This window comes from Macrotis lagotis, chromosome 1, assembly GCF_037893015.1.
Source record: "Macrotis lagotis isolate mMagLag1 chromosome 1, bilby.v1.9.chrom.fasta, whole genome shotgun sequence".
NCBI lineage: Eukaryota > Metazoa > Chordata > Mammalia > Peramelemorphia > Peramelidae > Macrotis > Macrotis lagotis.
Window position 1 is genome coordinate 311,666,408 of NC_133658.1, and position 20,402 is coordinate 311,686,809.

A 20,402-nucleotide genomic window follows, 5' to 3' on the forward strand; every position below is an offset into this window, starting at 1 on the left:
CCATTGGTTACTGCAAATGGAGATGTTTTGAATACTGTGAAGCTTACCTTGGAAGTATATTTTCAAGGGAGGTACACATTGACATGTGTATCATCAGAGATAGTTCAGTGTTTGGGGGGCTCCAAAAGAAAAAGTGTGGGACAGAAGAGGTTTTAGATTACCAAATGGAAGGTCTACAGAGCCATTGTGTTGACCACCTGTGAAAACTACCAGTGCCCTGCCAGGAAACTGAATAACTTCCATTTAAATTGTCTTAGGAAGATTCTGAAGATCACCTGGCAGAAGATAAGGACTAAGGCCTTTCTCAGTGCCCATCATTCAGTGTTACTACTGAGTGCAACTATATTAGGTTGGTCATTTTTTTGGAAAATTCACACAGGTTAAGAGCTGGGGGGGTGATCAGAAAAATGATACCAGGACAATTTTTTTTAAACTATAGTTCCTTTTATTTTATATAAATAGCCCCCAAATCTATTTTTTAAATAAATGAACCAGCTATGCCTAAGAAAACCATTCCAAAATGTTAAAGGTTTGTGGTTAACTCAGGAATTTTTTTTTAAAGAGTTTTACAATTTTTCCCCCATTCTTGCTTCCCTCCCCCCACTCCCCACATTGGTTCCATGTTATACATTGAACTCAGTTGAATGTGATGACAGAGAAATCATATCCTTAAGAAAGAAAAATAAAGTATGAGATACTAAAATTACATAATAATGGTTTTTTCCCCTAATTTGATGGTAATAGTCTTTGGTCTTTGTTCAAAGTCCATAATTCTTTTTTCTGGATACAGATGGTATTCTCCATTGCAGATAGCTCAAAATTGTCTTTGGTTGTTGCACAGATGGAATGAGCAAGTCCATCAGGGTTGATCATCACCCCCATGTTGCTGTTAGGGTGTACAATGTTTATCTGGTTCTGCTCATCTTGCTCAGCATCAGTTCAAGCAAATCTCTCCAGGCTTCCCTGAATTCCCATCCCTCCTACCAAGACACTTTTAAAGTCTATTATAGGGGTGGCTAGGTGGCGCAGTGGATAAAGCACTGGCCCTGGAGTCAGGAGTACCAGGTTCAAATCTGGTCTCAGGAGCTTAATAATTACCTAGCTGTGTGGCCTTGGGCAAGCCACATAACCCCGTTTTCCTTGCAAAATCCTAAAAAACAAATAAAGTCTATTATGAACTTGGAAGTTGATTGTGCAGCATGGGGAACTGCATAGGACTGCTCAGGATGGTGTGCCCTAATCAGAGAAGGTGCTATCCTTTATGAGTAGGGCAGAATGGAAGCAGCTTAAAGGAAATAATGACATACACAAGTTTTAAGAACCCAACCCAGGTATACATATAACTATTTGTGTCCAACTTGTGGTAGAGCATTCCACCTTGTCTTGGTCTGATCTGCCACAGTCAGATACATGGTGATCTGTCTCTTATCACAGTGATATTTTGGTCTTCAATCATGAAGGACAAGAACCACCAGCTTAGTATTAAAAAAAGATGAACTAGCTGCCATGTAAATAGGTGGCTTTATCATAAGATCATAAAGGGAGAGAGGGAGGGAGAAAGGGAAAAAGAGATAGAGCACTCACAGCTAGGCATAACAGTGGACAGTCCTTGGACCTAGAATCAATAAGACCCAAGTTCTAGTGTGCAATATGAGGCAAGTGCTTCAGTTTCCTTGTCCTTATCTTAAAAATGAAATACAAAAGCAAAATTTCCAATCCAGGACTAATTGGGAGTAAGTACATAGAGTTCCCTTAATGAACTTTTAGCACTAAATGCTTCAGGACTAAACATAACATTTTGCAAATGCTGCAATATCCTTCCTTTTCCTTCCCATTCCCATCCCCTAAATACATAAAGAAATGAAGCAACAAAATAAACCTGGCAGAAATTTGAAATGACTAAATTTGAACTTTAAATCACTTAAAGAACTATCTCAGTGCTCAGCAGCACTGTGACTCAGCAATTTACAATGCCAGAAACAAAGTGAGATCAAGGCCTTTCTTTTTAATTACACAGGCTAAATTTGGAACTAAAGAGCATGAGAAACCCTCAAAACAAAAAAGTAAATGAAAAAATTCAGTGCTTAGTGCATGAAGGCTTTGACTTGGTACACGGTAACCAACATGCCATATGGAGCTAACTGAGGTGGAATTCAGGAACTATGATTCAAAAGAAGACAAAGTTCACCCCAATTTCCTATGTTGGCATATTGTTCACAAATAATCAAGTTGGCTATAATGAAACAAAGGATAAAAATATATTACCAGTAACTTTCCTGTGGTTAATGGTTGTTTTAGAATTAGTAAATCAACAATTTAAGAGTTGAGTAAATTCCTCATACTTTTTCTTAATACACATTAAGAGTCAATAGTAAAACTAAGTCCAATAGGGGAAAAAATCCATCTCCATTCAATCTGAAGGGCAGTGAAGACAGAAAATCACTTTGCCAGGAGGTTCTGAGAATAAGACATCAAGGGCGGCTAGGTTGTGCAGTGGATAGAGCACCAGCCTTGGAGTCAGGAGTACCTGAGTTCAAATCCAGCCTCAGATACTTAATAATTACCTAGCCGTGTGGCCTTGGGTAAGCCACTTAACCCCATTTGCCTTGCTAAAACCTAAAAAAAAATAAAAATGAGGTAGTTGGCCTGAATGATTTCTAGACGCCCTTCGAGCTCTAAATTCCACACCGCACTTGATTGGGTTGGGTTCTCATGGTGGAGTTCTGAAATTAAGATAGAGATTACCCAGTCTTTAAGATCCTTTCCTAAAAGCTGCGAAGTGGACCCAGGATGAGAGTGGACCAAATGCAGAGCTAGTCCTTTAAAGATAGCTGTAGGGCGGATAGGTGTGGCAGTGGATAAGGCACTGGCCTTGGAGTCAGGAGTACCTGAGTTCAAATGCAACCTCAGATACTTAATAATTACCTAGCCGTGTGGCCTTGGGCAAGCCACTTAACCCCATTGTCTTGCAAAAAAAATAAAAGACCGAGACATCCAGGGGAAGGTTGGGTTAGGGGAGAGGCCACCAGAAGATAGGAAGGCTTAAGTGTGCAAGGTGGGGGAGCGAGGGGAGGCGTCGGGTCTGAGGAGATTTGGCGGGAGGTCACCTCCAAGGCCCCAGAGGCGGGGCGCGGACAAAGGCCGGCATTTTGCAATCTGCCAGGCACGACGGCGGGAAGGGGCCTGGCTGATGCCATTTGTCCTGGATCTGGGAGGTTATGAGCTCAGGGAGGGCAGCGTCGGTCTCCCTTTTCTTCTCCCGGACACCAGATTTGGCTCAGGGCCGGCCGTGATGCCCACAACCTGGGCCCTGCCCCGGGTCGCACCGCCGGCTCCGGCCCCGCCTCCCACCAGGCCGGGATCCTGGACCTGGAAGCGGGCGGCTTCTCCCAAGCCCCGGGGGGCTCCCTTCTCCGGGCCTCGGGCTCCCCGGAAGCGGGCGGCTTCTCCCAAGCCACGGGGGGCTCCCTTCTCCGGGCCTCGGGGTCCCCGGAAGCGGGCGGCTTCTCCCAAGCCACGGGGGGCTCCCTTCTCCGGGCCTCGGGCTCCCCGTCCGCGGGAGCGAGGCAGCACGACGCGCGCCCCAAGCGCCAAAAGCAGAACGCGCAGGCGCGGGAGGCCCAGGCCGCCCCGCCCCCCGCAGCCGGCGCGGTCCCAACCGTCCCCCGGGGGGCGGGGCCGGCCGCGGCGCGGCGTGCGGGCGCGGGGGGCGGGGCCGCCCCCGACGTCGTGCGCGGGGTCAGAGTGCAGCCCCGCCTCTCCTTCCCTCCTCCTCCTCCTCCTCCTCTCGCGTCTCCTTCTCCTCAGCCTTCCGCCGCTGCCGCCTCTCGAGGGCCCGCGTTCGCCGTCGCCTCTCGCCGCCTCCCGCCCTCCGCCCCGCGATGGCGAACGTTGCCGACACGAAGCTCTACGACATCCTCGGGGTCCCTCCGGGCGCCAGCGAGAACGAACTGAAGAAGGTAGCGGCGTGCGCGGGCGGGCGGGCGGGCGCAGGGGCGGCGCGGGCCGGGGGGCGTCCGGGGCCCAGGCGCGGGGGCGGCGCGGGCCCGGCCGGGGCCTCGGCCCCCTCCCCGGCTTCCTGCCGCCGCCCCCCGGCTCCCGCTCATCCGGCTGACCTTGGGAGCGGAAGTGGAGGGCTCCCCGCGGGGCCGGCCCGGGCCTCTGTCCCTGCGCCTCCCGAGGCCGGCCCGGCCGCCACCCCTGGAAGAACAGGTCGGCCCGGGGCGCGCCCCCAGGTCGGAGGGCGAGAAGGCTGGTGGGCAAAGGAATGTGCCACCGGGCCGAGGCTCCTGCCTTGGGCCGAGCTTGGAGGCTCGGATCGTTGCCTCTACTGATAAGGAGTCAGACCTTGGTCTGAAGGCTTCAACTTGAAGCCCTCGCTCAGAATGCGGTACAGGGGAGACCCGTGCGGCGGCGGCTTCGCGGCGCCGAGGCTGCTGCATTAATCCCCGCAGCATCCTCGGGATGGGGTCGCAAAATTAGGGAGCCGACTGGAATGGGATTGTCCTAGGCAATGAGGCTGAGGGCTGCTGGGAGTGAAATCTCTGAAAATGGACTTCCTGTCACCCTACCGGAAGTGATTTAGTATTATATAATTCATTTTTCTGCGTGAAGCTTTTAAGCTTTAACCATATACTTTCGCGTGTGTTTCCAGTTCCACCAATCCAAAGATCCCGGTATGATTTCATTAGCCAGAATATTCCAGTGTGAAAATAAGTTGTGAACCTAGTTTCGGTTTGCCCTGTTCCTGGTAGAAGGGAATGGGGGGAGGGAAGGCTGCGGCCACTACAATTTCTTTGCATCCCCTGGAGTTTATTTACTGTCCCTTCTGAATATTCAGGAACTACTAGCACTTAGGTAAATGTTGGGAACTTTGTTTAATTTTTTTTCAAAAAAAAAAACACTCGGGGAATTAGTGAGAGAATGAAACAATGTTCCGTTTTATTTTCTGCACCCTTTTTGTATCTCATTTTTAAGCTCTTCTACATTAATTGTAACTATGGAATGTTTTGGTTACATAAGAAAATGGTATGAAAACTCAATTATCAAGTAAGTATCCTAGTGCATATAAGCTTAGTGGATTTTTTAAAACTTAAAATTCTTCCTCAAAAAAGTACAAAGTTAAAATGGTCTTAACTATTCCTGTGAATAACTTTATTGTCCTTTTCTTAAAGGCTTATAGAAAATTGGCTAAGGAATACCATCCTGATAAGAATCCAAACGCAGGGGACAAAGTAAGTATTTAACATTTTGGATTTTGTCTTTATCTTCCAAGGGGTTTAGCTTTTAAACTTAGATTAGTTGTACTCCTTTTGAAAATAAATATTTTCTGCTAAAAAATGTAGGCTATTATGTCCATAATTGATTCTTGAATTTTCCCCTCTAAATCATCTTCATAAAGTAATTATTTCTGTCTTTAGGGCATTTAACAACATATATGGGGAAGCACACAAAAAAAGACTAATATAAAATAATACATATGTACATAAGAATTGCAAGTAAAATTTCAACTTTGTTTAGTTGCTGTCAAAGTAATTACTGAAGGGAAGGAATTATGAAAGTCTGCCTTAAAGGGATAATAATTGCTTTGGACATTAAAAGGTTGGTCAGTAATTCAGTGAGTGAGGAAAGACATTTCCTAAAATGAAAAACAGTATGAGCAAAAGTACAGAAAGAAACATAGTGTAATGGAAAGATGTGTGACCTTGAGTGACTCACTTTAATTTTTCTGGACCTTTCCTCATATAAAATAACAGGCTTGGATTAGATGGTTTAGAAGATTAGTTCAGCGTGCTATAAATTTTGATTAGCAATATTTGGTACACTGCAGCATGTTTTTAATTAGAGGTTGATTGCTATATCCGTATGTCCATGTGTGGTTAGATAGTGATATAAACAGATTTTATTGTCAGCCTAAGCAAAATGAAAATATTTAAACTGGTTATTTTTTTTAATCTAAAAAATTGAGAAAGCAAAAATTGTATTAAGTTCTGAAAAAGAAGATCCACCTTCTAGTCTTGTTTCTTCAAATAGAACTCTAAGGTCTCCAGCACTAAAACTCATTTTGTTTTTATTTTCTTTTGTAGTTTAAAGAAATCAGTTTTGCATATGAAGTTTTATCAAACCCTGAGAAACGGGAGTTATATGATCGATATGGAGAGCAAGGCCTTCGAGAAGGTAGTGGTGGAGGCAGTGGCATGGATGATATTTTTTCTCACATTTTTGGTGGAGGATTGTTCAGTTTTATGGGTAATCAAAATAGAAGTCGAAATGGTAGAAGAAGAGGTGAGGACATGATGCATCCGCTCAAGTGAGTATTTTTCTTAAAATCTAATTTTTATAACTTAAATAGTCATTGAATATTAAAATAATGTCTATAGATGTTTTAGCATGTATCAGAAAAATTATTTTTTGTGTGTGCCCTCCATGAAACTGATTTTATTATACAACTTACCTGGCAGACTTGAATTCAAATTTTTGATCTGTGTTTAGTTTCTTTCACTTTGTTGGAAGGTGCTTTAACTATGGTTAGAAATCATCAAGATGGGTGACTTTCATATGAGGGTTAATTTTGTTTACAAGTAAAATCATAAATTATTTGATCCTTGGCATGATCTCCTGAATTGGTTTCTGGTGGAATGTGTTGTTGGCTTTTAGCCTATACTCCTAATCTTGGCAGCATATGATCAGTTTCTGACCTTGATCTTACACTTGGAACCTAGAAGTCCTCTAAGATGGCTGTTTTATATTACGTAACATAGGTTTTATTACTCATCAATTATTATGTGAACTAACAGTAACTTTTGAGAAATTCTAAGTTTCAGAAAATTGGGTGCTCTCAATATTTCCACAGTTAGCTAGCTTTTACATTTGAAGGAAAAATTGAATCCTGAGTGAACTTGTTCTTTTATCTTCAAAAATACTTGGATTTCAAGAATATACTTGACTTTTTTTAATCTTTGGGAAAAGCCAAATTTTTTTTTAGTGTTCTATTCCATTGAGGTATAAATTTAGTTCATCATATCACTTCATTTTGATTTCAGTCAAGATATCCCCCCCCCCATTGAAAATACTTGGTTTTAAGCTTATGTTTTCTTAAATCAAACCTTTTGTATCTATTTAGCTTCCAAGTTTAAAAGTAGGATTTCTTTTTACTCTCTTGGATATTACCTTGGTTAATTGTATTAAGGCATTTTGAAGTATTGTGAGGTTTGGGTTTTGGGTTTTTTTCCAAGTGACTGAAGGTACTGTACTTTTTGGTTGTATAGTTCCTTTCCATTTTCTTAGAACAAATCTTATATCTGTAGTTCCAAGTTTGTGACTAGGATTTCTTTGTACTGTCTTAGATGTTTAGTTTCCCCTATTGTAATATTAAAGTCATTTGGAGCCAGAAGAACATGAATACAATACAATTCTTTACAGTGATTTAAATTTACCTTTAAGCCATTAGATATTTTCAAATTCAAATGCTGTATTTGGAGAGCTTTTATCCAGGTTTACTTTTGGGCTCCTTTCTAAACCAGTAGAACTAAACTGATTAAATTTAGGATCAGTATGATTCCTCCACTAAAGTACTACCTTTTTCATTAGGGTTTCATCCTAGGTTGTCCAGATAGGGCACAACTCTTAACAGATTATGTCAAGCTAGAAAACTTTCTAGCATGGATTCAGATGTATCCTCCATTATGAGAACTAGCCTATCCCATCACTACTAACTTGACTGCACTGATTTTTCATCCTTAAAAACTGAAAATACACCAAAAGATTTGTAAAGTATAATAGTATATAATGGGTTAAAAAAGTTACATTTCTTATATTAAATGTTTACTTTTACTAAATGCATGTCTATTTATAATTCTTTTTAATATTTCATGTATCTAGATTAATAAAGGCTAGCTTGAAATTGACTGGAATAGTGTGGAACTTTGGGGTTTCTTTTGTTGAAGTTATATCTCCTATAGTTAACAAAGGCTTCATTTACATTCTAATGAGAAATGGTAACCAAGGAATGGTGTTTTGGTTTGGGAACCCATTTCACCAGATGAGAAAAGTTGATCGGTTCCATTGCTCTTTCCAGAAGCAATGAGAATATTATTTTGATTACCATTCCCAGAGGAAGGAGGGGACAGCTGTTGCAAATGCATACAGCAAGAAAAATGGTGAATTTGAAAGGCTACATACATAGTCTGGAGCCACCTATAGTGGACTGTTTTGAGTTTGCCCTCATAGATAAATCAGTTAGAATAGCACAAAAACTGGATGAGTGTCCTAAAGTTGAGTCAGTTTTAGCTCCAGTGATAGTATAGCATTTGCAGTGTGCTCTGATTACAGTTTAAGAAGGTATCTTTTCCCTCTACTGTGCTTTTGTTGAAAGGGGTTGGAAACAAAGGAAATTGCCACCTTTTTGTTTACATTGATCTGGAAGGTTGACTCCTTGTATCATCTATACCATAGACTAAGATCTGTTAAGCCTCCCATATTTGAAATGTCTTTCAAGGCCAGCCCCCCCCCCCCCCCCCCCCAATCTCTTCCTCTGGCCATAGTGGAATTTTGTTCCTGTCAACAGTCTTAATCAGTGCATTTAGAGGAACAGAAACCAGAGTATGGGCTTTGTACTCTGATATATGGGAAGTCCTACCTAACATATTCCACTGATAATAAAATCAGTTTCATATTCTAGCCACAAAATTAAAATAGCAATTTAATTTTAAAAGAATTACTTAGTAATTCTATTATAAAAAATTTTATGAAATGACATCTTAATGTTTTATATTGATTCAGCATTGCTGGAAGTTGAACTTTATTTTATATTTTCAGAGTGTCTTTAGAAGATCTTTATAATGGCAAGACCACCAAACTGCAACTTAGCAAAAATGTTCTTTGTAGTGCATGCAGTGGGTGAGTTTATCTTTTTTTTGTCTTATTAGGAAGATTTCTTTCCATTCTTTTAATAGCATATCAAAATTCTATGCCATAGGAGGTTTTTTAAAAGTCTCATTAAGAAATCTGCTTCATCTGTAGCCAAGGTGGCAAGACGGGAGCTGTTCAGAAATGTAGTGCATGTCGGGGTCGAGGTGTACGAATTATGATAAGACAGCTGGCTCCTGGGATGGTACAGCAGATGCAGTCTGTGTGTTCTGACTGTAATGGAGAAGGTAAACATTTCATTTTCCTTGCTTTTGTTGAAAAGGTTGGAAATAAAGCAAATAGAATGCATTGCTATCATTTTGTTTTATCCACCCATTTGCCTGTAAACATAAGAAACAAAGTTTCAGTATTAACAAGAAGAATGGATAGAACTGTAACCTATTCTATCTATGACTAAATAGGGTTACAAGTTGAAATATGCTTACCCAACTTTCTGAGAGAGTCTTGAATAAGACATTAATTTTTTTAATGTGACCAGGTAGAATTTTGCTTGTTTTACTTGACTATTCAAATTTGTAACAAGGATTGCTCCCCCCCCATCCAGGATTGGGGGAAGGGGAGGAGGAGTCAGTAGATAAAATGAACTTTATTCCACTGAAAAACATTTATTTAAAAATACTTTACTGATTTGTCTGGTTTTTTTAAAAACATCACATAAAAGTACATCATTTTGTGTGTGTGTGTGTGTGTGATAGTCATTGAGAGTTGAGGATGTTCTATTTCATATATATATATCAGAGTGAGTAATAGCTCAGTCCTCAGTGGTAGGAAATGTAGCTAGGTGGCACAGTGGGATAGGAGTCAGAATGATCCTGAGTTCACATTTTGCTTCAGACACAATAATTAGTTGTGTGACCTTGGGCAAGTCACTTAACCTCATTGCCTTGCCAAAAAAAAACTATGGAAGAACAGAGAGAAGAAAGAGCATTTCTTTCTCTCTAATAGCCATAATGGTACTCTTTTAACACAGAATACATGTTATAATGAAAGTTCAAGCAAAAGGTTAATGGGGGGGTTGTTTGTATTTTAACCTTCAAAACTATGAATAATTTATTTATGAATACATACTTTATAATACTACAGTATTTCTCCCTCATAAGTCTAGTATTTTTTTCCCCCTTTCAATCTTTCTAGGAGAAGTAATTAATGAGAAAGATCGTTGCAAAAAATGTGAAGGAAAGAAGGTGATAAAAGAAGTGAAGATTCTTGAAGTCCATGTAGATAAAGGCATGAAACATGGACAGAAAATTACATTTAGTGGGGAAGCAGACCAGGCCCCAGGAGTGGAACCAGGAGACATTGTTCTTTTACTACAAGAGAAGGAGCATGAGGTAATTTCTTTCATTGATAATAACTAGATTTGTGACTTTGGGCACTTCAGTTTTCTCTCTAACAAATTGGCGTTAGTTATAGCAGTCGGGATTACCTTGGTTGAACCTTAAATATAATTGGCAAATGGTTTCTCTTGGAGTGAGCATAAAGAGTTATTTCAGTTTGAGATGGTTGGATGTCCTCAGCACCTCAGTTTAGCTATTTCATTAATGGCTGGCTTTAGTATTTAATAAGCAGATGTTTTATAAATTTGAATTGTGGTTGCTTAAATAAGTGTATTTTATGTTCATTTTGCCTTTTTTAAAGTTAGTCATTCAAAATTGAATCCCTGATCTAACATCATAGATCCATATCAGGTTTGAGACAAGTAAGTTGCCTTTATCTTATTACCTTCTGTTCAAAACCAGAAAAAAGAAAATTGAGCAGTTGTTCAAAATTGGAGTATTTATTTCAGCTTCATCCTCTAAGGCTGGGCTGTCCAACCTTACTTTTCAAAGTTTTTGATTGAAATAATAGACAATGTATTTTAATTTGCCATTTATGGAGAGCTTTTGGTATCTCAGCTTTGTTTACTAAAGCATTTAGTAAACCCACGGGGGGCTGCATAAAATTGCATTACAAGCTGCATTTTGGACGGTCCTGCTCTAAAGAAACAAGAATGCTCTATACAGTATCAGGGTTTTTTCCTATCATAAACTTAAATAGCAACAACAAAAATCACTTAAATTAAGAGTGACATCTTATCCTTTAACAAGACAAATATAAGTTAATGAATAGACTAAGAAACTGATTCTGTTCTTTGGCTTTGGGGGCCTAACAAGTTTTACCACCTTTGACCCTGGTTCTGATTTCACTCATTTCATTTAACTTCATCTAATTCCTTGTGTGCTTCATAGTTATTCTTTTTCATAGCACTATATATCCATTATGATTTAATCATTCCCTAATGGTTGGACCTATGGGTTGATCTAATTGCAAACAAATGTAAATGTGTACGTACAGATAGGGCTTTTTCATGATTCTTTAAACAGTCTTAGCAGTAAAATCACTTCAGTTGAAAGAATGCACAACTTTGAGATTTTCATATTGCTGTTCAGAGTTTATATATTAGTCTCACTAATTTAGCATGCTTTTGTTATCCCTGATTGTCCACTTTGGTCTTACCCTTTTATCCTAATTTTGCCCCCTCAAGTATATGGTATTTTAAGGATTTAACTTGCATTTTTCAGATTATTAGGCAAATTGGAGCATCATGTGATTAAATTTATATTGTCTATTGCTTTATGTCCTTTGACCATTCCAACATTAGAAAGTCTTGTAAATGTGTCTGATGTTGAGGCAGTATTTTGGTTTATGACTCATAACAGTCAGCAAGTATTTAGCATGTACCAGGAATGCTGAGAATACAGAGAAAGGCAAAAATAATCCCTGTCTTCAAGAGCCATCTATTCCAAAGAGGGGTAGACAGAGCAGTAAGTGGCTCAGTGTATAGAGCATTGGCCCTGGAGTCAGGAGGACCTGGGTTCAAATTCGGCCTTAGACACCTAGCTGTGTGATCTTAGACAAGTCACTTAACCCCACTGCCTTGCAAAAGAAAACCAAAGGGGGGGAGAGAAGACAACATATAAAATAATGTACTAAATATAAATTAATCTCAGAGTGGTAGACAGTTATCAGTGGGGGAATGGAGAAAGGCATCCTGAAGAAAGTGAAATTTGAGTTTAGTCTTGAAGGAAAGGAGGTCAAGGAAACTAAGACCAGAGATGAAGAAGTGTAGTGGACATGGTACAGCCAATACAGTGGCATAGAGGAAAAGTATAAGAAAACTAGAAAAGTAAGCTGCTAAGAAGGGAATCTGGTTATAAAGAGCTTTAACTGCCACGCTTACTTTATATATTTGAATCTAGAAGTAATAGGGAGCCACTGAAATTTGAGTACAGGGGAGTGGCATGATGAGACCTACTTGTACATAACCACCTTGGAAACTGAGTGGAAGATGGATGGAGTGGTACCAGATTTAAGATAGGGAGACTAGGTGGTGCAGTGAACACAGCACCAGCCCTGGAGTCAGGAAGTCCCGAGTTCAAATCCATCCTCAAATGACCTAGCCGTGTGGCCCTGGGCAAGCCACTTTTAACCCTGCTGCCTTGCAAAAACCTTTTTTAAAAACTATTGTGATAATTCAGATGAGAAGAGATAAAGACCTCAACCAGAGTGATAGTTCTATAAGTGTGCAGGTGGAGAAATAAAAGAATCCTTGTGAAGATAGAATAGTAATATTTAGCAGTGGATTAGATGTGAGAATATGAAGGATGACATTAAGGTTTCAAGTTCAGAAATGGGGAGAATTGTGATAGAACGTGAATTCTGTTTTGGAAATTTTGAATTTGAAATATAAAGGATAGGCATCTAGCTTGAGATATCCAAAAGCAGTAGTGATGGAAGACGATAGCGATGGCTAAGTAGGTATATCTGAAAATCATTTGCATAGAGGTAACAACAGAACCCATGGGGATTGATGAGATCACTAAGTAAAATAGTACTAAAAAGAGAAAAGGACCTACTTAATCTTGGACAGAGCTTAGCCTATGATCTGAGGTCGGAAGTTGGAATAAAGTGTTACAACAGAAACAAACTTGAATATTTTTAATGGTTATTTACTGTTTTAAAAATGTACTTTTTGATGCACATAAAGTTTGACTTTCCTTTCATTTTCCTATGCCCTATTGAGAGGAAAATGACCACAAAATGTTTTGGCTTTTAAAAAAAAATGTAGCCATGGAAAAGCACATTGAATAGATGTTTTATCATTTATGGGCTAGTATTTCTTACCACTCTTTTATAGCAGTACTACCATGATTTCCTACTAAGTGTGTCAAAACATCAGGTAATATATTCTATGGGATTTAAAAAATGTTTTCACAATCTGCTATTTTGTTGTATCTAATTATAGTAATATAAAGAGTCAAGAGCTGGCTGTGTTAGGTATTTAGCTTTCTTGGGTTAATGCTTTGGCCAAGGGAGATTCCCTTGTTCCTTGAAGTTTTTCAGAAAGGCTATATGCTTCTCCAATTTATCTTGTTAGGGTAAACTGAAATTAAACAAAATTCTTTTTCAAAAGACAGATATATTTTAGGTTTGTTTTTGTTTTTGTTTTTTTGCAAGGCAAATGGGGTTAAGTGGCTTGCCCAAGGCCACACAGCTAGGTAATTATTAAGTGTCTGAGGCCAGATTTGAACCTAGATACTCCTGACTCCAGGACCAGTGCTCTATCCACTGCGCCACCTAGCCGCCCCTAAAAGACACATATATTAATAGAATTTTTTTAAAGGGAGGTTTGTAGAACTTTCTGTATTTTAATGTACTTCCATATAAAGTTCTCACACCAGAACTCCCCATATTGTATGTTGTACAGATATGAACTTTGTTGATATTTTTTGTAGTGCCAAATATTATTCCTCCCACACACTCATCAGAAGCTCAAAGTGATTTGTACATTAGCATTTATCAACCCAAACTATACTAACATAGCTAAATTTTCTACTTCAGACCAACAGCTCCTTTAGAATGAAAGAGGTAAAGGAATCTATGAAGTGAGGTAGATTACACATTCACTGGATTAGCATCGTACTTGCTCCTTATCTCTCTTTCCTAGACTCGCATCATACATTAAAAAGCCTCCTACTTGATACTTAGCGAGAAGTACATTCTTGTGAAATTTTAAAATAAAACATTGATCATTGAGTCCAATTTCTTTATTGAGTAGGAAAGCAGAAGTCATAGTGGAATAGTCTCCTAAGGTTGGTTATTATATCTGGATCTCCTTTGCTACCTTATTCTCTCATTTGAATGTTTTTTCCAAAGCATAGCATCCAAGATTATTTTTTAAGACCTACCAACTTCAATATGGCACTTACTGTCTTTATAGCCCTAATCAAGTTGTTTAATTTTTAGTACCCCTTATAACTCTTTAGTCCAAGTAAGACTTGAAGAGGAGGGGTTAGCTGATCAATATTCAGATTTGTTATCTATAGTTCCTATAGCAATATTATCAAGTCCAGTTCCTATCCCTAATGAGATAGATTAGACCATTTATAACTGTAATTTTGAAAAAATGAGTTCAGAATTCCAAACCGCAGCCTACTTATAATTGGGGTCTAAAATTAAAATAAGTTGGGATCACTTTGATATGTTTGAGCGATAGCATCATTTGGGAATTTCGGACAAGGTGTTAACTTTTTAAAAAATATATTGTGGGGCCGCTAGGTGGCGCAGTGGATAGAGCACAGACCCTGGAGTCAGGAGTACCTGAGTTCAAATTTTGCCTCAGATACTTAATAATTACCTAACTGGCCTTGGGCAAGCCACTTAACCCCATTTTTGCTTTGCAAAAACATAAAATAAAATTAAAATATATATTGTATAAAAATAATGACTTTAAGGTTTGCAGGGTGCTTCAATCGCATCATATTTCTCTTTATCCTTAAAACGTTTTTTGAGGTAAGTGCTATTAGTTTCATTTTGCAAGAAAGGAAAGAGTTTAAATGAGTTGTCCAGTGTCTCACAACTAGTGTCTGAGGCAGAATTTGAGTTGCGATTTTTCTAATTTGAAGTTGTGTTCAATGCACGGTGCCTCCAAGCTGCTTGTGTACGTTGAAATTTTCAGTCATCATGATAATATACTAGGGTTTGGATAAAATGAAAGTTCAACATGCCTTGGACCAGATCCCTAATTCTTCACATTTATATTATTGCAATGACCTCCTTTTTGACCTTTTTTTTTTCTCCCTTCAGTCTGTCTTGCGTCATGCCACCAGGTGAATCATAATTCAAATTTATATTGTCATTTATGTTCAGAAACCTTTGACTTCATATTTCCCACCACTTCAAGACTTAAACTCTTCCAGCAAATTTTTGTCTCTATTATATCACACCTTCTCTGTTATCTTCACTTTCTCTTCTAAAATCAGTTTATTCTTGATAAATGTCTACAGAAACTTTTTTTTAATTACATGCAAAGATAGTCTAGAGATTACTCCATTTGCAAGCTTTTGCATTCCATGTTTATCTACCACCCTCCCTTCCCATCCCCTGCTCTCCTCCCCCCACCACAGCAATAAACAATTTGATATAGGTTGTACAATTGTATTTAATACATTTTTAAATTAGTCATGTTGAAAAAAATCAGAATCAAGGTGGGGAAAACCATGAGGAATTAAAAAAATTTTTTTACAAAGTGAACATAGTATGATTTGCTCTTCATTCAGACTCCATGGTTCCTGGTGTGGCTGGTATTTTCTCTTACAAGTCCTTTAGAATTAGAATTATCTTTCTGAGGACAATGAAATCTGCTGATAGGAGTCAAGACCATAATAGTTGATCATTTCCGCATTGTTGCTATTACTGTGTACAATGTTCTCTTCTACTCACTTAATTCAACGTAAGTTCGTGCAAGTCTTCCCAGACTTTTCTGAAGTCAGGCCACTCATGATTTCTTACAAAAAAATAGCACTCCATTCATTACACCATAATTTGTTTAGCCATTCCCCAATTGATGGACATCCCCTCAATTTCCAGTTCTTTGCCACTACAAAAAAAAAAAAAAAACAGCTGCTTACATGTACTTTTCCCTTTTTATGATTTCTTTGAGATGTAGACCTAGTGGTGTATTGCTGGATCACAGGGCATGCAGAGTTTTATTGCACTTTTGGCATAGTTCCATATTGCTTTCCAGAGTGGTTGGATTAGTTCACAACTTAGCAACAATGCATTAGTCCAGAGACATCGTAATTGCTGTCTTGCTTTGTCTTTTCTTCACTTTATCTAAAATGTCTTCTACTTCCATTCTGTTGATCTTTTAAGAATTTCCTCTGGTTTTTAAAGATTTTCTCCCTTCGTTTCCATCATTAAATTACCTGGAATCTGTATCATACAGTTTATGTCGAATCATACTCAAACTCTCAATTTGTTTCTTATTTCCCAACACCCACATAGGATTGTGAGTTGCTTTAAGGCAGGGCACTGTGTACAACCAGTCCTTACTAATCCCCACAGTTGCTTGATCAAAAAGCTGGACACATGGCTTTTGAACAAATAAGTTACTTTGCAAGTCTCTTCCTGTCCTCCCAACCTCAGAAAAATCTGCATAGCTATCCTATATAAAACAAAGTAAATAATAGCAAAAATACCTTCACTTCCTTGCTTCAAACTTGTGACTTCCTCTTTGAGACATGAATGAATCAGTTCTTGTTAGAACTTAAGATGGATTGAGCAATGATGAGTTCTATATGGATCCTTGTATGCTTAACTAATAAAGGTATTTGCCTCAGGTCCTGCTTCCTTCTGTCTCTCGAGGGCAACAGACAAGGAGGCACTGGTTTTTTTATACACTGAACTAATTGTTAATCAAACATTTTAAAAGTTTTGCAGAATATTTTCTTCTAGTAGTCATATATGCTAACCCATGATTCTACAGTTTACAGTCAAGTTGTTCTCCCTCTTGTTTTTCAATCCACAGGTATTTCATAGAGATGGAAACGATTTGCATATGACACACAAGATAGGACTTGTTGAAGCACTATGTGGATTTCAGTTCACATTTAAGCACCTAGATGCCCGTCAGATTGTGGTGAAGTATCCACCTGGCAAAGTAATTGAACCAGGTATTTGATTTTAATAACTGGATATAATCCTGGTTTTGATGTATTAAAAATGTGTAATTTCATCATTTTAAAAAATAGACAAATATGACAGGAGCATTATTAAGCTAATTCTTTTTCTTGGTAACATTAATTTTTCATTTTCTTTTTCGATTCCCAAATATAAAGGTTGTGTCCGTGTAGTTCGAGGAGAAGGAATGCCACAGTATCGTAATCCCTTTGAAAAAGGTGATCTTTACATAAAGTTTGATGTACAATTTCCTGAAAACAACTGGATCAGCCCAGAGAAACTTTCGGTAAGTGTTTAACCAACTAATAAGACATTTCCATCTATATTATGTCCAAAGAAAGATTGAAGCTGAACAATTTTCTCTCTTGTCACCCCCCCCCCCTTTTTTGGAAAGGAACTTGAAGACCTTCTTCCAGCTAGACCTGAAGTTCCTAGTGTGATTGGTGACACAGAAGAAGTAGATCTTCAGGAGTTTGATAGCACTCGAGGCTCTGCGGGTGGTCAAAGAAGGGAGGCTTATAATGACAGCTCTGATGAGGAAAGTAGCCATCATGGACCTGGAGTACAGTGTGCCCACCAGTAAACATTGCTTTAAATAAAAAAGGAAAAAAAAAAAAAGAAAAGTTGCACAAGAGGAAAATACTTTCCAGTTTTGCCTGATTTGTTTTCAGCGATCTAGCTGGGTTGTCTAATCAATCCAGATGAACTGATGGACATCTATTGCTGTATGTGTAACTTTTAAATTGGTTATAGTATCTACAGAGTGTATAATTTAAACTAACCACAAAGCTTTACATCTTCATTTTGACTGTTCTGTAGCAGAATAAAGCACTTGAAAGGAAAAGATTCCCTTTCACATGGGTTCTAAGTTTCAGTACTGGTATCCGTGCTTGATTTTTACAGTTGTGTAGATTTTGTTTCCTATTTTAAATTCAACTCCTACATTGTAAAGTTTGTGTACAATTTGTCCTGAGGCTTTGTATTTGGCTGCACTTGCATAAGCTGCTACAAATAGAATAAAGAATTTCATAGCCTGTATCTATCATTTAGATGCATGGTCAATGGGCTTTTGCACACAATGGGTTTGGAGCTGAGTGGGAACAATGGAAAAACTACATTGGAATTGGTTGTAAAGTTCTGGAAGGTTTTTGTTTTGATTTGGTTTGTTTTTTTTTACCATCTTGTGAGAGTTTCTGAACTGAGTAATAAAAATAGTTGGTCGAAATTATTCCCATGTGTCACATTTTTAGAGGGATGCACACACATTGAGAAGAAAAGAAATATCTTGTTCTGCTTCTTAAACAGCCCTTTTTAAAAAAACCCATTGGTGTAAAGTTTTTGTGCTCTAAGCACTTGCCCATTTTGTAGTCATAAATGACAGTTGGATTTTGGTAGAAACAGGCTTTATTGAGTTAAAAATGAGACTTTGCAGTGTGTGTCAGCCAAGGATATCTTAAGTTATATAACCACTAAGTCTTGATCCTCCCAGCAATGCTGGCCAGGCTAATGCCTTTCTATACTCCCTTTTTATAGGGCTCAACTAAGGTTACAGCAAATCAGTAGAACCATGTCTATATAGAACCTATTACAGTGCTGTATTCATAAGTGTTAAGTAAGTTAATAATGATCTGTCTTCCACTTTCAGTTGAGTATTTGAAACTGGGGGAGCAATGATTGTTACTAGTATTTTAGAAAAGTTAAGAGGGTTAAACTGGCTTAAGAGAAATCGGGTAAAACTATATAACATGAAGGTGTAAAAAATGTTTTGAAGTTATTATGTTTCTGTTCTTTCTACCCTTTGATTTTTTTTCCTTTACTCCCAAGTAGATGTTCATTGAACACACTGATTTGAGGGGGGCAAAGATAGAAGTCAAATTATCTATTACATCATTTAATAGCTTCTGTAAACGGGACACATAGGAAAGGAGGTGAAACAAAGCCAAACTATTGAATTATGTGTTAAGCCATCCATTAGCCTGGCTAACCAAGACTTTGGATTCATTAATTCCAAGGTCTAGCAAAATCTGAAGGAGTGCAAATTTCAGGGAAATATTCCTGACTACAATCAGGGCCTGTGAGACTTAAGTTATTACCGAACAACCTCCACAGTACCAAAAAATAAAACCCATCCTTGGCTAGAATTCAACAAAATAATTTTTGTATCCAAGGTTACTTCCCCACAAGCACTGAACAAAAGAAATGCAGTGACTTAACATTAAAGTTTGTGGCCTTTCCAATAAAGGTTTATAAAACAATGTTTCAGTGTAATCTTTCTTTCAGCCTCCTAACTTAATGAAACACAAAGAACCACCTTCCTAATTTGAGGTATGGGTATCCTTATGAGATTATTTAGAAGAACTGCAATTTGTACAGGATGTGAACAAATATTATAGACAGTGGCTGCCTCTTGGATGATTTTCATGAATTATTTTGGTCAGTCTTCTCAGAATAATTTCATGTTCCCTCAAATGACCTAGACTTCACCTACATAAATGCATTCAGATAGACCCTCCACTTCAGAGTTACAAGCTTCATGACATCTTCATTTTACCACAAGATCCAGTTTAGGTGCTACTTCATTTGTCTTTGTTCAGCCAGGCCCTACTAAAAATGATTTTTTCAGTTTTCAATTCAGAAAACATTAGTTAATAAACTTCTATAAATCATACAAAGATAAAATAATCCCTACCTTCCAGGAATCTAAATTCTATTTAAAATACATCTTCCCCTCAAATATTCCCTAGGTACTCAGATCCTAGTCTACTATGTATAATATAATTTGGGATTAGAGGATCTGAGTTAAAATCCTAACTGCTATTTAATCCCTGTTAGACTGTTGATCTTTCTAGGTATTCTAAAAAATAAAATTACAAATTCAAAATTAGCAATCCAGGCAAACTGGCTAGTACTTCCAATAGGATGGTTCAGAAGCATCTTTTTCCCATGAAGGCTGGAAAAATGGAATTAATTCTAGACATATTAGGGAAGTGAAACAACCTAATTAAATCCTCTGCATTCTAATTAAAAGCACTTGAACTTTAAGGGAATATACTGCTTTATTTTTTTTGTTTTTGAAATTTTTTATTTTTAAGATTTTTCAAGGCAATGGGGTTAAGTGGCTTGCCCAAGGCCACACGGCTAGGTAATTATTAAGTGTCTGAGGTCGGATTTGAACCCAGGTACTCCTGATTCCAAGGCCGGTGCTCTATTCACTGTGCCACCTAGCCACCCTCATATCCTGCTTTATTTCTTTGTGTTTCAATGTCTTCATGACCCCTATTTTGGCAAAGATTCTGGAGTCATTTGCCATTTCCTTCTCTGATTCGTTTTTCAGGCAGTTAATGACTTGTTAGTGTCTGGAGTCAGTTTTGAATTCAGGAAGATGCATCTTGCTAACTTCTGACCCAGCAATATCCATTATGTTACCTAGCTGCCCTTACTTAACTAATTAGTTTATATTAATATTTAGTGCA

At 38.5% G+C, this 20,402-nt stretch overlaps 1 protein-coding gene across 2 annotated transcripts; it reads left to right on the forward strand.

Moving 5' to 3' along the window:
- Positions 1-3,693: 3,693 nt before the first annotated feature.
- DNAJA2 (DnaJ heat shock protein family (Hsp40) member A2) lies at positions 3,694-19,184 on the forward strand. 2 transcript variants are annotated; one of them, XM_074211422.1, is made up of 9 exons: positions 3,694-3,959; positions 5,175-5,234; positions 6,087-6,310; positions 8,818-8,898; positions 9,022-9,155; positions 10,063-10,259; positions 16,778-16,922; positions 17,088-17,215; positions 17,324-19,184. In XM_074211422.1, exons 1-9 carry the CDS (start codon positions 3,882-3,884, stop codon positions 17,510-17,512), a joined length of 1,236 nt encoding a protein of 411 aa, XP_074067523.1. In that variant the 5' UTR covers positions 3,694-3,881; the 3' UTR covers positions 17,513-19,184. The 2 variants fall into 2 exon arrangements, with proteins under 2 accessions (XP_074067523.1, XP_074067524.1); XM_074211423.1 differs by lacking the exon at positions 3,694-3,959 and adding an exon at positions 4,018-4,212.
- Positions 19,185-20,402: the final 1,218 nt, after the last annotated feature.

Coding starts and splice junctions, on each gene's coding strand:
- DNAJA2 (XM_074211422.1), top strand. CDS start 3,882: ATGGCGAACGTTGCCGACACGAAGCTCTACGACATCCTCGGGGTCCCT. Junction 5,235..6,086: donor ATCCAAACGCAGGGGACAAA/GTAAGTATTTAA, acceptor TTTCTTTTGTAG/TTTAAAGAAATCAGTTTTGC. Junction 6,311..8,817: donor GACATGATGCATCCGCTCAA/GTGAGTATTTTT, acceptor TTATATTTTCAG/AGTGTCTTTAGAAGATCTTT.